Raw genomic sequence first — 14,201 nt, forward strand, 5'->3', positions numbered from 1 at the left:
ACATGTATATTCATGATGCAGGCTAGCTTGCAATATCACCTGTGTAACTGTGGGCTTCATGGCTAATTTGAACTTCAGTCCAGGTTGATTAGCTAACTCTTATTTTGGCTAAATTGTACTTGAGCTTTTAGCTGCAAGATAGTAAGTAACTTAGCTCCGCACCACTGTCTGCTCAGCTGTGATGCTCCGCTACACGTGCTGTAGCGACCAGCCACATTTCCCATCAGGCCTTCCAGGTTAGTGCTGGAACATATCAGCCAACCACTATTGGCCTGCTCTTAAACTATTAATTTAATTTTGCTGTTTTGTGATCCAAAATGCAAATTATGTTTTGTTAGTGTTTGTGATGTGTCTGTTCAGAACGTTGTTGTTTATGTTGTCATTTGTGTGCTGGTTTATAGTTGTAATCATGGTCGAGACGGCTGTTACAAAATTTTTATTACCACAGCTGTACTTTGCTGATGGTGAATTGAGTATGCAGCTCCTGTGAAGGACTGTGTTATGTTGCTACATGCTACTTAATGTCTCATAGCAGCACATCCAAATGTTTATTTCGTGAGGAATGTCTGTTTGCATAAAATCAAAGTGGTTTAATTTTGTACCCCGGATCGGACTGCCAAAACTGAAAACTAACCCAACCCTATGCGTCATCCAGTTCTAAATTAAGTGGTGGTGCAGGAGGCTGCGTTTGCCTCTATGCAGTAATTTTGTGAAGCTACAAATGTGTTGAAGAGGCAAATCATGTCCTTCAGTTTGGTTTTATCCTTCATCATGCTGCAGAGTTTGGAGAAGTAGCCTTGTTAGCTCTACTTAGGTTGCATTAATTGAGTTCAGGTATTTCTTTTGCTCTACCCACTCTCAACCGGTTTAATTACTTCAGCCGTGAGAAAAGCTGACAAACTCAGATTTGTGTTCCAGTCATTTTATTTCATCTCATCACCTGTTAAGACTGTGTGTCTTGATTGCACCGATCATTACCATCATACCACATCATCATTAACCTTCAAGAGCCTCATTTTCTCCCATCAGTTTCACACTCATGAATCTCTTCCTCCATGTGCCATAACACACACATACGTCACCAATACATAGTTGTGATCATGCCAAACATGTAGATGTGAACACGTCATGCATGGAAGATGCAGGAGCACCAAACCTCGTCTCAATTGCATTTGATTACAGACTGCAATTGCCTGCACTCTTATCTGCTCACTTCTCTTCCTTTTGTTCCTCAGTTATTTCTCTCTTGCCAGCTTCACGCTTCAAAACAAAAGCAGAATCATGCTCCAGATGTGTTCCACTTGCTAAATATTATGTAATGTGTTGATTAAATACGTTTCAGGAAGAACCCCAAAAGCTCAAGATCGCCTTATGAACCATGAATGTCAGTGAGGATTACTGCAACAGGATCATAACATGTGACAGATGAATAATTTGGAAGTGATTCTGTGCACACACACCAAATGCATGGCTTCTTTTGCATTGCTCTCACCTTTTTTAAAAGTTCTTTTTGAATCTGCAAATGCATTCGCTGCCTGCCTGATTTTTTTCTTTTTCTTGTTTTCCCCCCTCCTCTGTTCCTCTCCACCTCTTTCTCTCTCTGACTCTTCTGTCTTCCTTCCTTTGGCTTGTAGAGGATGTTTCTAATCTCACTGCGAGCGATGTCATGAATCGAGTAAATCTAGGATATTTGCAAGGTAATTTGTGTGCTGTTCATAACTCATTTACAACAACATGTGAGTGGTAACGTCCATCCTGTGGAGAAAGGAATTTGTCCTTTCACCAGCATCCATTGAAGATTAGTGCAGTGAATTTATGCACAGTTAGATAAATCCATTTTAGATGATGTTTGTCTTTATTTTCCCACTCTTTGTTTGATCTGTTTTTGGTTCATATGAAATTTGTAGTAGAGCCCTGATTCCAAAAAGGTTGGGACACTTTGTAAAGCTTAAATATAAACAGAATCCAGTGCTTTGCCAATCATTTCTGACCTATATTTAAATGAATACAGCAAAAATACAAGACATTTAATATTCAGACTGTTTAAATTCATGTAAATATACAGTCATTCTGAATTTCATGCCTGCAATGTGTCAAAAAAGTTGGGACAGGGGCACGTTTACCACTGTAGGAATCACTTTTTCTTTAATCAACACTCAGTAAGCATTTGGAAACTAATTGCTGAGGTTTTGAAAGTGAGATTCTTTATCATTCTTGTTTGATATAGAACTTCAGGTGCTCAACAGTCTGGGGTCTCTGTTGTTGTATTTGTTGCTTTATAAAGCACCACACATTTTCAGTGGGAGACAGGTCTGGACTGCAGGAAGGTCAGTGTAGTATCTAAACTCTTTTACTACAACGCGCTGTTGTAACACATGCAGAATGTGTCTTGGCCTTGTCTTACTGTTATAAGCAGCAACGTCTCTGAAAAAGACGTCATCTGGATAGTAGCATACGTTGCTCTAAAACCTGTATGTATCTTTCAGGATTAATGGGGCCTTCACAGATGTGACAGACGGTCCTGATGCCATGGGCACTAACACACCCACATCAGGCTTTTGAACTTTGCGCTGGTAACAATCCGGATGCTCCATTTCCTCTTTAGCACAGAGGACATGATGTTCACGATTTCTGAAATGTGGACTTGTCAGATCACAGCACACATTCCCACTTTCCATTAGTTCATCTCAGATGAGCTCAGACCCCAGAGAAGTCTGCAGCCTTTCTGGATGATGTTGATATATGACTTTTGCTTTGCATTGTAGAGTCTTAATTTGCATTTTTAGATGCAGTGACAAACTGTGTTCACTGACAGTGATTTTCTGAGTCATGTAGTATCCTTTATACAGTCAAGTATAAATTTCTTCCATTGTGCATTGAGAAATATCGTTCTTAAACTGTTGATTAATGCTGTCACCTGTTACCTATTCCTATTTTTACCAGTGTAGTGCTCCAAACAGGTGTTTAGTGAGTAATCCTCAGCTTTCCCACTCTTTTGTTGTTTGTGTCCCAACTGTTTTGAAACAGTTTGTAGGCTTCAGATTCAGAATGAGTGTATATTTACAAAAAACAATTAACTTTATCAGTTTGAGCATCAAATATCTTGTCCTTGAACTTTGTTTTCAATTGACCATACCTGAAAAATTATTTGCAAAATATTGCATTCTGATTTACTTACATTTTACCCAGCATCCCAATATTTTCTGGAATCTTGGTTATAAATTATAAATGAACAAATTAGGCCATTAACAGTGAATACCGTTGCTTAGAGTTGCAGGACATTTCAGAGCACCCGTATACAGAGGGGACCAGGCCGTCAGGTTAGCTGGTCGATCACAGTACTATAACCTTACTGCATGAGTGTGTGTGAGCGTGTAAGTGTGTGTGTGTGTGTGTGTGTGTAAATGCGTGTGTGATCATTAGTGGTAGATCAGCAGCCAATCTCTCACTATCTCGCTCTACTATCTCTCTCTGTCCCTCTATCTGGTCTTCTCTGCATTGTGTTCCCGTGAGGTGACGTCCCAAATGGCTAGAGTACTGCAGGGCATCAGAGTTTGGCTTCAAGAGTGGAGCGGAATGCATTATGTCTGTGGATGGAAGGTTAAGACGTAGAATAAGCACATACACCTTTTAGGTATATGAGGAGTAGTGCGCATCAGAGGCGTTCTGGTGTAGAAAATAAAGAACCCAGTGGAGGAAATGCATTCCTCACCTCTGTTTTATCTGCTATTTTCATATATCAGGACACCTCTAAGTGTATTTCCTCGCTTATACCATGGCCACTTAACCACGGGCAAAAAGAAAAGCAGTGTTTGCTAGTTAGACTCAAGTAGTGTTATGCTTGCTTGCAGTTTAATATTGATTTAGGATGGAGGTTAACCTTTCAGCAAATATATAAGGACAGGGAAATATTGGCTCCGTTCTCCAGCACATTGGATTTCAAATGAAACATGACTGTGATGTCAAAGTGCAGACGTTCAGCTTGAATTTAAAGTCAATACGAAATGAAAAACATGGCTTTTTAACCTTTCAAGTGCACTTTAACAATATATGGCATAAAATAAAAACAAAAACCCAATCATGTTGTCTCCAGTAAAACAAAATAAGACCTGTGCTTACATAGGCTTTAACCAACCAATTTCAGCTAGTAATATCATGTCACACACCCATCAGTCAATCTTCAATTCTTAGCAGCACAGAGCCAAGAATCATGTGCATTTTTACTATATATTTAGTCACAATCGCTGAAAACAGACCTGCCACAAGAGGCTGACTGCAGAGGACAAGACTCCCATCAACTTGACTCAGATGTAACACCGCCTGCTGTGATTGAGACTGTGTGAAAACTAGTCGGCAAGTGAGTGGAAAGTGTCAATGGATAACAAGCAGCTGATACCTCTAACCTTTGCTACCTGAAGTGGCCATATGTACTGCCGAATAACATCAGGTATATTAAAGATGCAGAAAGCGATTCTGGATGTTCCTGCTGACCTGTGATTGGCCAAAGTCTCACAGGCGTCACAGGCTGGTTCTTCTAAAGCCTGAAGACAGAACCAAGAGAAGTAGCAAGAGTCTAGTTTTCTTTCAGATCACCTGAATTATATTTCATCCAGATTAGGTAGACAGTGTGTAGTGGTTAACTGCAAGAGACAGCAGATATAACAGACAGATCACAGATCATGAAACAGACTGTGTCTAATGTCACCCGACCTACACAGGACACTTGACGCAGGACAGTTGAGGCAATGTGAGCTTGCTGTTCATTACAGTTTAATATAAACTGTTCATCATATGATTATTTCCTAATTCCTATAGAAACGCCTTGTTAACCTGTATGTCCAAAACCCTCTGTGGTCTTCTACCAAATCCGTTTAATTGCTGCTGCCCTCTGGTGGTCAGGAGTGTTAATAACTTCTATCAGTAATAATGGATAAAATCACTAAAATAATATAACTACATGAGTACACTATAATATAGCAATTTGTTCATTAGTAAGAGAATTAGAGCAGACATTTAAAAGTAATGCAAAAGTTAATTTCCTTAGTAAATAATTTAATTACTTTTGAGAGGAGTCACAAGCACATGTAACTGATTACTACATTTCAGTAAATTGCATGACATTGTCAGCAAGTGACAGAAAATGCAAGACCTTAAAAATTGGACTTTTAGTGATTACGAGCAATGCAGTCTCCTAAACTTGAGCACAACATATTTGAAAAAAAAAAACACCCTCAAAGTTACCGTTGGATTGTCCTGGAGTGCAGAATGACAACAATAAAAAAAACACTGCTGACCTAATACTTTGTCACTGCACTGTATATGTGCAGGTTTTTTTTTTCAAACTTCTACTAATCAGATGTTTCTGTGGCCATGGTATAATCCATGTGTAATACACTGAGTAGTCTACAATAGTGTGGATTAGAGGGGAAAACAAATTGGTACGATCCTCAACATCACTCATTAATCCTGCATCTTTTTTCTCCACTTAGAAGGCACTTTTTTTTAGTATTATAGAATAAATGTAACACTTCCAGATGTTGATCCAGCTGTGGCAGGTTGACCTCTTCCACTCTCACACTCCCAATGTGTTCTGCTTCACTCTCAGTTTGGTTTGAGTCGCTCTGCGTTTGGTCCAGTCTGACGGATGCTGGAGCATGTCCCGTGTGTCTGTGGGGTGTGTCACATGTCACTCTTGGTGGGTTGTGGGGGGCTGAGTGTCGTACGTTGGCATGGCAACCTGCCGCCTTAACAAGCCTGCTGGTCCAGTGTGGAATGCGCAGGAGAAAAAAAAAAAAAAAGGAATGTGATGGAGATCAATTTGTGGCGTAGCCGCGGACGCTGTCTGCATGCTGGCTCCGTTCTGAAGCTGCGCATGGGGGTCGCTGTTTGAGTCAGCAGGCAGCATGGGCCTCCCCTTGTTCCACAAAGTGCCCTGTCAGTAACGGTTAGCCCTTCTCTCTCTTCCACCCCGCCTGGCTTTATAAAGGGCCACAAGCAGGTGGGTTGTCATGGAGACACCTCCTTTCCCCTTCCTCTGTCCACCACGCAAGTAGGAGCCACCGCCAAAGAGCACTCAACACATACAGACATAAATAACACACACTGACATACACACTCACACAGAGATATGACTCATCTGGAGGTTTAATGTTAAAGTTTCCTCTTTATTGATTCTGAATAAGATATAAGACAACTGTAGTGTAAAACAGTTCCCATGGTTAGCTTAACTACATTGTGTAAGCGCTAAAAGAATATTGTTACAACTGTTAATGTTTACAGTTTATGTAATAAATGATTTTATATGAAACATTTCATGCAGACACAGTTTGCAGAAAGCCAGGAGTTGTGCAAAGAGTAAATAAAGAAATGTATCAGTTTTATTTTGCATGAGGTGAAAAGGATTATTAAAACATTTTCCAATAGAACAATCTTCAAATCAGTTAGTCATTAGTTTTTTTTTAGTATTTAGTTGAACATAGTATCAAAAATATTGATTTATTGATACATATTGATTTGGAATCTTTGAAATGCTTTCAGTACTTATTTTCCACAGTATTGATACACTGGTGCTGGCTGTGGTATATTGCAGATTTTCTTATGGTGTTGTTTGTACTGTGCATTTTAGGCAAATGAATAAGAAAAGGAAAAAGAATACAAGCAAGCCCATGTGCAAGCAATGCTACAGCGCCATGCTGTAAAAATTTAGAAAATTTAGCAAACCACCATTAAGGAGCATTAAACAAGATGGCACAGTAAACTGAGTATAAGTGTGTTGTATCTCAGACAGCAGAGTTTCAGTTGATAGGAAAATAATTTGACTGTGGTCAGAAGTAAATTAACTTAAATGCTGTTGTGCTTAACACACACCACTACTGACTTTACGTAATTTATAAGATTAGTTAGACGTTTTTTATTTTTAAAGGCCTGATCTAAAGAGAAAACAAAACAAATGTTTTTAAAAGGTTTCTTGTCATGTTATAGCCCTGCATAAGCTTATATTAATCTTTTAATAACAATCTATCAAATGCGATAACATGTTGAAAATAAAAAAATGTTACTGAATGATGATATTTTTTAAGTTACTGTATCAAAGTTATAAATTCCACTATAGTGACAACACTAAAGATATGTATCAAGGAGTAAAGAAAACAATTGATTATATTAAAATGAAAATTGTTTAGTACCAAAATAAATGGTAAAAATAATAAATAATTTTGTTGTATATGTCAGTTGAACTGTCGCCATCACAAAGTTTGTCTAGCAGAGAGCACTGGCTGTAAAATGTCCTGTTCAGAATGAAATGCTACATTTATTTGGAAATTCACCTTTTTATTTCCATTAAAAACTGTATTGTCAGGTTGATGTATGTATTCCTCTGCTGGTATAGATTACTAATTGTTAACAGTTGTAACAAGCATCTCTTTGGTTAACAGCCAGACTAGGAAAAGGGCATCCCCACAGTATTTGTCTCAGACTTTCCCTTTCACTTGCTCTGATACGTGGGCTACTTTACCTTTTGTGTTTGCTGAAAGGTTGAAAACGAGGGAGGCTCATATTTTCAGTGGATAGAGGGCTCATTTCCTGGCTGATGTACTGTATAATGGGGGGAAGACGAGGGAGGGCTCCAGAGTAGTTCTGAAGGTCTCTTCTGTCTCTTTTTCCAGACGAGATGAACGACCACCAGAACACATTGTCCTACGTCCTCATCAATCCTCCTCCCGACACTATGCTGGAGCTCAACGACATTGTGTAAGAACCAAGAGCAAAGGATACACTCCGCTTTTTCTTTACCAATAATGTCCAGTAGACTGAATTGCTATTTTGTTTTACTTCATTTTCAGCTATTTGAGAACATATTTGGAAGCGCAGTTGAGCTATACTATAGGGTATCTTCTGACTGATGTTAGCAGCAAACAAAAGAAAAAGAAAAAAAATGTTTTACTTGTAGAGCAAAAGTCAGTTTATCATTATCGCCACATATACACAGTATCTGATGCAAATGTAGAATTACATTGTCTTGACAGGATAAAATTCAACTTAATATTTCAAGATAAAAGCATGCAGCAGTTTATTTTAAACATCAACTTATTGCCTTCAATTCAGAACAACTTATTTTCCTGTGACACAGAGGGGGACTGCGTCTATTTTCATGCAATATCATAGTAATCTATTACTGCCCTTCACTCCCTGATTCTTTCCCTATCCAAAGTCCATCCATCCATCCATTCATTTTCTTTGACTCATCTGGAGTTGGATGACAGTAACAGCAGGCTCAGTGGGGTATTCCTGACATCCCACTCTCTCCAGCAACACTTTCCAGCTCCTCCTAGGGGAACCCAAGGTGTTCCCAGGTCAGATGGGATATTGAATTCCTCCCACAAGTTCTGGGTCTACACCAGGAACTCCACCCCGCTGGATGTGCCTGGAAAACCTCAAAAGGAAGTCACCCAAGAGACATCCTATTCAGATGCCTGAACCACCTCAGCTGACTCCTTTTGATGCAAAGGAGAAGCAGCTCCACTCTGAACTCCCTCCACATGTCTGACCTCCATCTTACCGTCACATGTGAAAAAGACCCTGAGATACTCCCCACTCCCGATCTGGAGGGAGCGATTCACCATTTTCCAGCAGAGAACCATGGCCTCAGACATGGAGGTGCTGACTCTCAGCCCGGCCGCTTTACACTTGCAAACTGCCTGCATGCTTAAGGTCAGGAACCACACCATTTGCCAACAGCAAAGATGCAGTTCTGAGGTACCCAAACCAGATAGACTCCTCACCATGGCTGCACCTTGAGATCCTGTCCATGAATATGCAAACAGGATTGGAGACCAGGGGCAACCTTGATGCAGTCCAACATCCACTGAGAATGTGTTTGGCTTGACTTAGTGAGGATACAAGCAAAACTCATATACAAGGACTAGATGGCTTGTAGGAACAGCCCCAGAACCCACACAGGATTCCCCAGGGGACACGCTTGTATGCCTTCTCCAAGTCCACAAAACACAGTAAGGAGAAGAACTTTAACTTTCTGGGCCAACCAAACCTGAAAGGCCTTCTTCTTCAGTTTAACAGCTTCTTTCAGGTTGTTGTCATGACACGTCCCAATGACTTCCTGACCACAGCTCCTAATGGCTACCTCTGCAATAGCAGCTTTAACCAAGGCCCACTCAGATTCCATGTCAGCAGCGTCCCCTTGGGATGCACAAGCATTGAAGACTCATGGACAGGGTCCTCCACTAGTTCCCAGTTCACTCGTACGACAAGTTTGGATTTACCCGGTCTGTCCGGCAGCCTCTCCTGCCATCTGATCCAACTCACCACCAGCTGGTGATCAGTTGACAGCTCTGCTCCTCACTTTGCCCGACTGTCCAAGACATACAGCTGCAGGTCTAGTGATACGACCACAAAGTTGAACATTGACCTTTGGCCTAAGGTGTTCTAGTACTAACTGCACTTATCTTAACCACCTTATGTCTGAACATGGTGTTATGGCCCATACACGACAAGCACAGAAGTCCAATAACATGACACCACTTTGGTTCAGATCAGACAGTTCCTCCCAATCACCGTCCTCCAGGTTTCTCCGTCATTGCCCACATTAACGTTAAAAAACTATGGAGTTCCCAAATGGCATCCTTTCCAGGACACCAAGAAGGCCTGATAGTCTGAACAGCTGTTTCATGACTAAGCATAAGCAACAGATGAGCCGTACCCCCAGCGACTCCCGCTGACACAGAAGCAATCCTCTTATTCTCATTTACAAAGAAATATACCTGCCAACCCTATCACTGCACAGAGGGAAGCATGCATCTACTCATGGAAGAGAGGCTTGTGCTTGTGATAGTGGTAGTGTAGTTCGGTTTAAAAAAAAAAAAAAAGTAGTTCCTACATGAAACTGCTCACAACAAGGTCTGTGACTTCCAGCTCATGAAGCCATCTAAGTCCATTATAATCAAGAGAGGGCAAGCATCTCTACAGCCAAATGTAATCTAGACAGAAATGGCCACTAGACGCAAGAGGACAAATATGTATTTTTGATTTTTTGTCTCTGTAATCTAGATTTTAGGATATAAAGCAAACCTTCACCTTGTTCAGTTGCTGGTCCATCCTGGCCGATAATGTTGATTTTTGTCTTTACAGGTACATAATCCGATCCGACCCGCTGGCACACATGCCAGAGGACTCGCAGGTGGGACAGGCCCGGAGCCCCAGGAACCAGCAGGAGTTTGGCACAGAGACGAGGGATGAGACTCACCTCTGAAACCCCCTCGGTCCTCAACACCCTGACCCTTAACGTCCCGCCTGGGCCGATCAAGCTCGTTTGTCTCGCGCAGATGAATGCTTGCCGAGGGCCAAGAACAGCAGTCCATAGTGAATGTGCATTATGTGTCTCTCAGCCTCAGAAATAATCAACACTTTAAAAGACGGCCCTGAGAGAGAGAGAGAAAGCTGCTGTTTTCCCACTGAGCTGCTACAGGAGGATGCATGACGAGTGCCTCATCATCGACCCCGACTCCCCTTCGCACACCTACTGTACCAACACACGCCGCCCACGCAAAACAATCTGAAACTGAAAACCAAGCACTGGAAACAGCCCCGTCCCTCCAACCAAAGGACTGAGAGATGTGATCGATGTTGTCAGTCAGAGGAGGTTTTTTTTTGCACATACTGTACAGGATATCAAATCATCATTTCACTCAGGGGTGAAGTTGCCCTCGTGACACAATCCACGCCTGTTTCTACCTAAATTCACAAAGAACTGAACCTCGGGGCAACTACACCCTCCTCCGCATCTTAACATGTTTTCTACAAATAAATGCTATGGATTTGTAGCGATTCAAGCATTTACCATAAAATTACAGTACATGTGCACTTTTCTTAATTTATTACAAATGTTTTGTTTGTTTTTTTGTCTCTTTCTATCAGACAGGATTTTCATTTTCTTTATGAGCACAAACTTTTTTACGACAAACTGTCATCTGTGAATATGCACACTGTAGTGGCACTTTTATCGGCCATATTAGAATAATCTGAATTTTTCTCTTTGTTGTGTTGTTTTGGACACTGATTTTTATTGTGGTTATTGTAAAAGAGTGAATATTGTTAATTTATTTCATTATTTTATGTGTCCTAAATCATGTCAGCTACATTCCATGTGCCATTCTTTTGTTTACTCTATTGCTTTGTAAATATCTTTCAACTGAATTGTACACTATCTGCTGTTTTGCATTTGTTTTTGCGTCTGTTTTATGATATCAGTGTTATTTCTTTTTGATTTTAGAGCCTGACCAATGTTATCATCTAATTTTTAGCTTATCAAAGATGTGTCAATCAATACATAAAACATTTCTGTTCAGAAAGTATCAGTAAATTAGGGTTAAATTAGTATAAAAGATGAAATGGTGGTGGCTATTCTAACTACTAAAAACTAATGTGCATACTTTAAGTAAAATTCTCTTATGTCTTATATATCAGTCTTTTCTTAATTCGGCTTCTAAACATAAAAATAATCTTGTTTTGTGTTGTTTCTAGTTTTTATTTATAGTTGTATGTTTTTGACACATTTGTTTTTCAGCATAAAATGTCTTACTTAGTACTTATTTGTCACTACTCTTCAGTAACCAGATTTAAAGGAATAGTCTGACGCAAATCTAATTATTCACTATTTTGCTGACAGTTGGATGGGAAGCTTGATTCCAAATTAATATGAAACTCGAGCCAGTAGGCAATTAGCTTATCTTAGCATAAAGGCTAAGATAATCAAAGCAGATAGAAAATAAGCTAGCAACACTTTTAAAGCTTGCAGCTGAAATTAAAATGTTATATCTTGTTTGTTTAATATAAACCTAACATGAATTGTCATTGTTACACTTGTGCTTTCACATGGATTTAAGTGTTATTGAATTTAAAGATGCAGTAAGCAATTCTAGAGAAAGGTAGCTGATTGTTGAGTCTCAATCCCAGGTTGTCAAGTCACCTACACTCATGCAATCTGGTACTGCACCGTCCTGCGATTGACCAAAGTATCCCATTACATGCTAGTTTTTCCAAAGCCTGAAAACAGAACCAAGAGGAGGAACAGAAGTCTATTTTTTTGCAAAGACTTATGCTAAATATTATTAAAGAATTTTTGACGCCAAAAATAAACCACACACTGCAGCTTTAACAGATGCTGCCGTGTTTATGCTAAGCTAAGTGTCTCCTGGCTGTGGCTTCACAGTTGACAAACATGAGAGTGCTACCAAGCTTATCATCGAATTCCCCGAAAAAAGAAGTGAATAAGTATATTCCAATTGTTTGAACTATTACTTGAAGCTATCCTTGTAAGGAATGTATGTTAAAAAAATTTTATTGGTCAGTGTATCAATTTCAAACTTCTTTTAATCAAATATCAACCTCAAATCAGGCTCTGGTGTTTTTTTATTAATTTAATCTTGTTAACTTTAATTAATTTGAAGTTTAAGGTTATTGTGATCCTTTAGTCTCAGAAATCTTTACTGAGTTGCAGTACACCTGTTGTCAGAATCATTTTGCACAGGCAGCGACAGTCACGTCTTTACTTTGAACGTACTTGAGCTGAAAATGAAGTGCTCTCCTCTCTAAATTGTACAGGCCACACCTTGTGTATACAGCAGTGTCAGTATGCAGTATTTGATTTTTATCACTTCTCCTCAGCAGTATGTTTTGTTCAATCACTGTAAATAGTAACTTTATATATCATTGTTTGCCACTTTGTTCTTTTGTTTCGATCTCTTCTGTGTGATAAAAGTGAAAGAGGACTTGAACTATTTTTGCACTAAGCTCTGCGGGGATGTCTAGAGCATTACAGCATGACCCTTTAATCTGAATCTGTACAACACGGTGGACAGTATTCAATCATTCCTGTGAAGCAAGGACAGTCAGATGTGCAGTAACATGTCAATGTATTTTGTTTTGATTTACCTTAACAATGTCTGAAAAGCTTATTTTATTGAGTGCCATTCTTGTCTGTCAAAGAAATATGAAGTAATGAAGATGAGGTAATCTCAGATTAATTGTTTTATCTTGAAGATCTTTTGTTTGTTGTTTTGAGGAATCAGCATTAAGCTTTTTTTTTATGTTTAACAGTGTATGAATTTTGCAAAGATTCCCATTGAGATGTATCGTTGATCTTTAGCCCCTCAGAAGTGTCAGTTTACAGGGCAGGAGAGTTTAGGAGTGGAAGCATGAGCGACCACAATGGGGGATAGTGCTCAGATCCATTCATGTCACATCGTCCAAGGTCCTCACTTCTATAAAATCACGCTCCAGATCGTCCACTGTCCATACTTACAGTACCACAAGGGGCATGTAAACACTTAAAAGCATGTTTTGATATACAAGCTTGCCAAGAACGATAATTTTTGTACATTTAGCAGGACATTTAGTGTGATGTCCCATTGTTAGAGAAAACCCATAATCAAGTCAACTGCTTGCAAGTTGGAGCCATTATTTGATACTGTGTATTTATATGAATGGAACATGCATGTTGTCTAGGTGTTATCAGAAGCCTACGTATCATGTTTACCTCCACTTTTATGTTTTTAAGTCACTGTCAAAAAGGGGTTGATCCATTTTGTACTATTTCTTATGAGAAGCAAGTGTACTTCTCGACATATAAAATATGAACAAATAAATGCTGCATGCAGCCAGAGAAAATCTATGAAAAGACTTTTTATTTCATCTCTATTCCTCAAATGATAACTTGAATATGACAGTTATTACTTGTAGATAAATGTGTGGCTATTTAATCAGTTTTCATTTCATTAGACTGCTATTATTCACGCACCGTTAAGTGTTGACTGTCTCATAATTTAAGTGTCACAAAGTTTAAATAATTTTCTTTAGGGTTGACGTTAAGATTGTTTGATATTTTGGCAAATACGCTTATCTGTATGAGGACCAGCACCTCTAAAGCTTTGTAATAAATTATTGTTTCTCATTTGTTTCATCCAAACAAAAGCATAAATGTAAAAATTACATGTGGTTTTAAAATGCAGCTTTGCAGTAATATGTTTAATGTTTTACAGTGTAAAATGTAGCTTCAAATTTGACAGATTCTACAGTTTGGTACCTTAAAACAAAAATACAATTGAAACACATTAACAATGGAATTATTTAAGATGAAAACACCAGAAATTCTGCCTTCAAATTTCAGTGTTTTTGGAGGTTAACCAGAA

The 14,201-nt window shown here is 39.2% G+C and overlaps 1 protein-coding gene across 5 annotated transcripts in view; it reads left to right on the forward strand.

The window, feature by feature from the left end:
• The window catches only part of kcnt1b (potassium sodium-activated channel subfamily T member 1b), a 91,459-nt gene extending 80,495 nt beyond the window's left edge, over window positions 1–10,964 (forward strand). For 2 of the 5 annotated variants that reach the window (XM_084728391.1, XM_084728392.1), the window contains exons 31-34: window positions 1,635–1,697; window positions 3,270–3,320; window positions 7,665–7,749; window positions 10,144–10,964. In XM_084728391.1, the coding sequence (XP_084584517.1) occupies window positions 1,635–1,697; window positions 3,270–3,320; window positions 7,665–7,749; window positions 10,144–10,264 (320 nt within the window). In that variant the 3' untranslated portion in view covers window positions 10,265–10,964. The remainder of the gene's footprint in view (window positions 1–1,634; window positions 1,698–3,269; window positions 3,321–7,664; window positions 7,750–10,143) is intronic. The other 3 variants (XM_084728395.1, XM_084728394.1, XM_084728393.1) reach the window with 2 other exon arrangements.
• The last annotated feature ends 3,237 nt before the right edge of the window (window positions 10,965–14,201 follow it).

The sequence above is a fragment of the Lutjanus erythropterus genome, chromosome 10, assembly GCF_056507025.1.
Source record: "Lutjanus erythropterus isolate fLutEry1 chromosome 10, fLutEry1.hap2, whole genome shotgun sequence".
Classification (NCBI taxonomy): Eukaryota; Metazoa; Chordata; class Actinopteri; order Lutjaniformes; family Lutjanidae; genus Lutjanus; species Lutjanus erythropterus.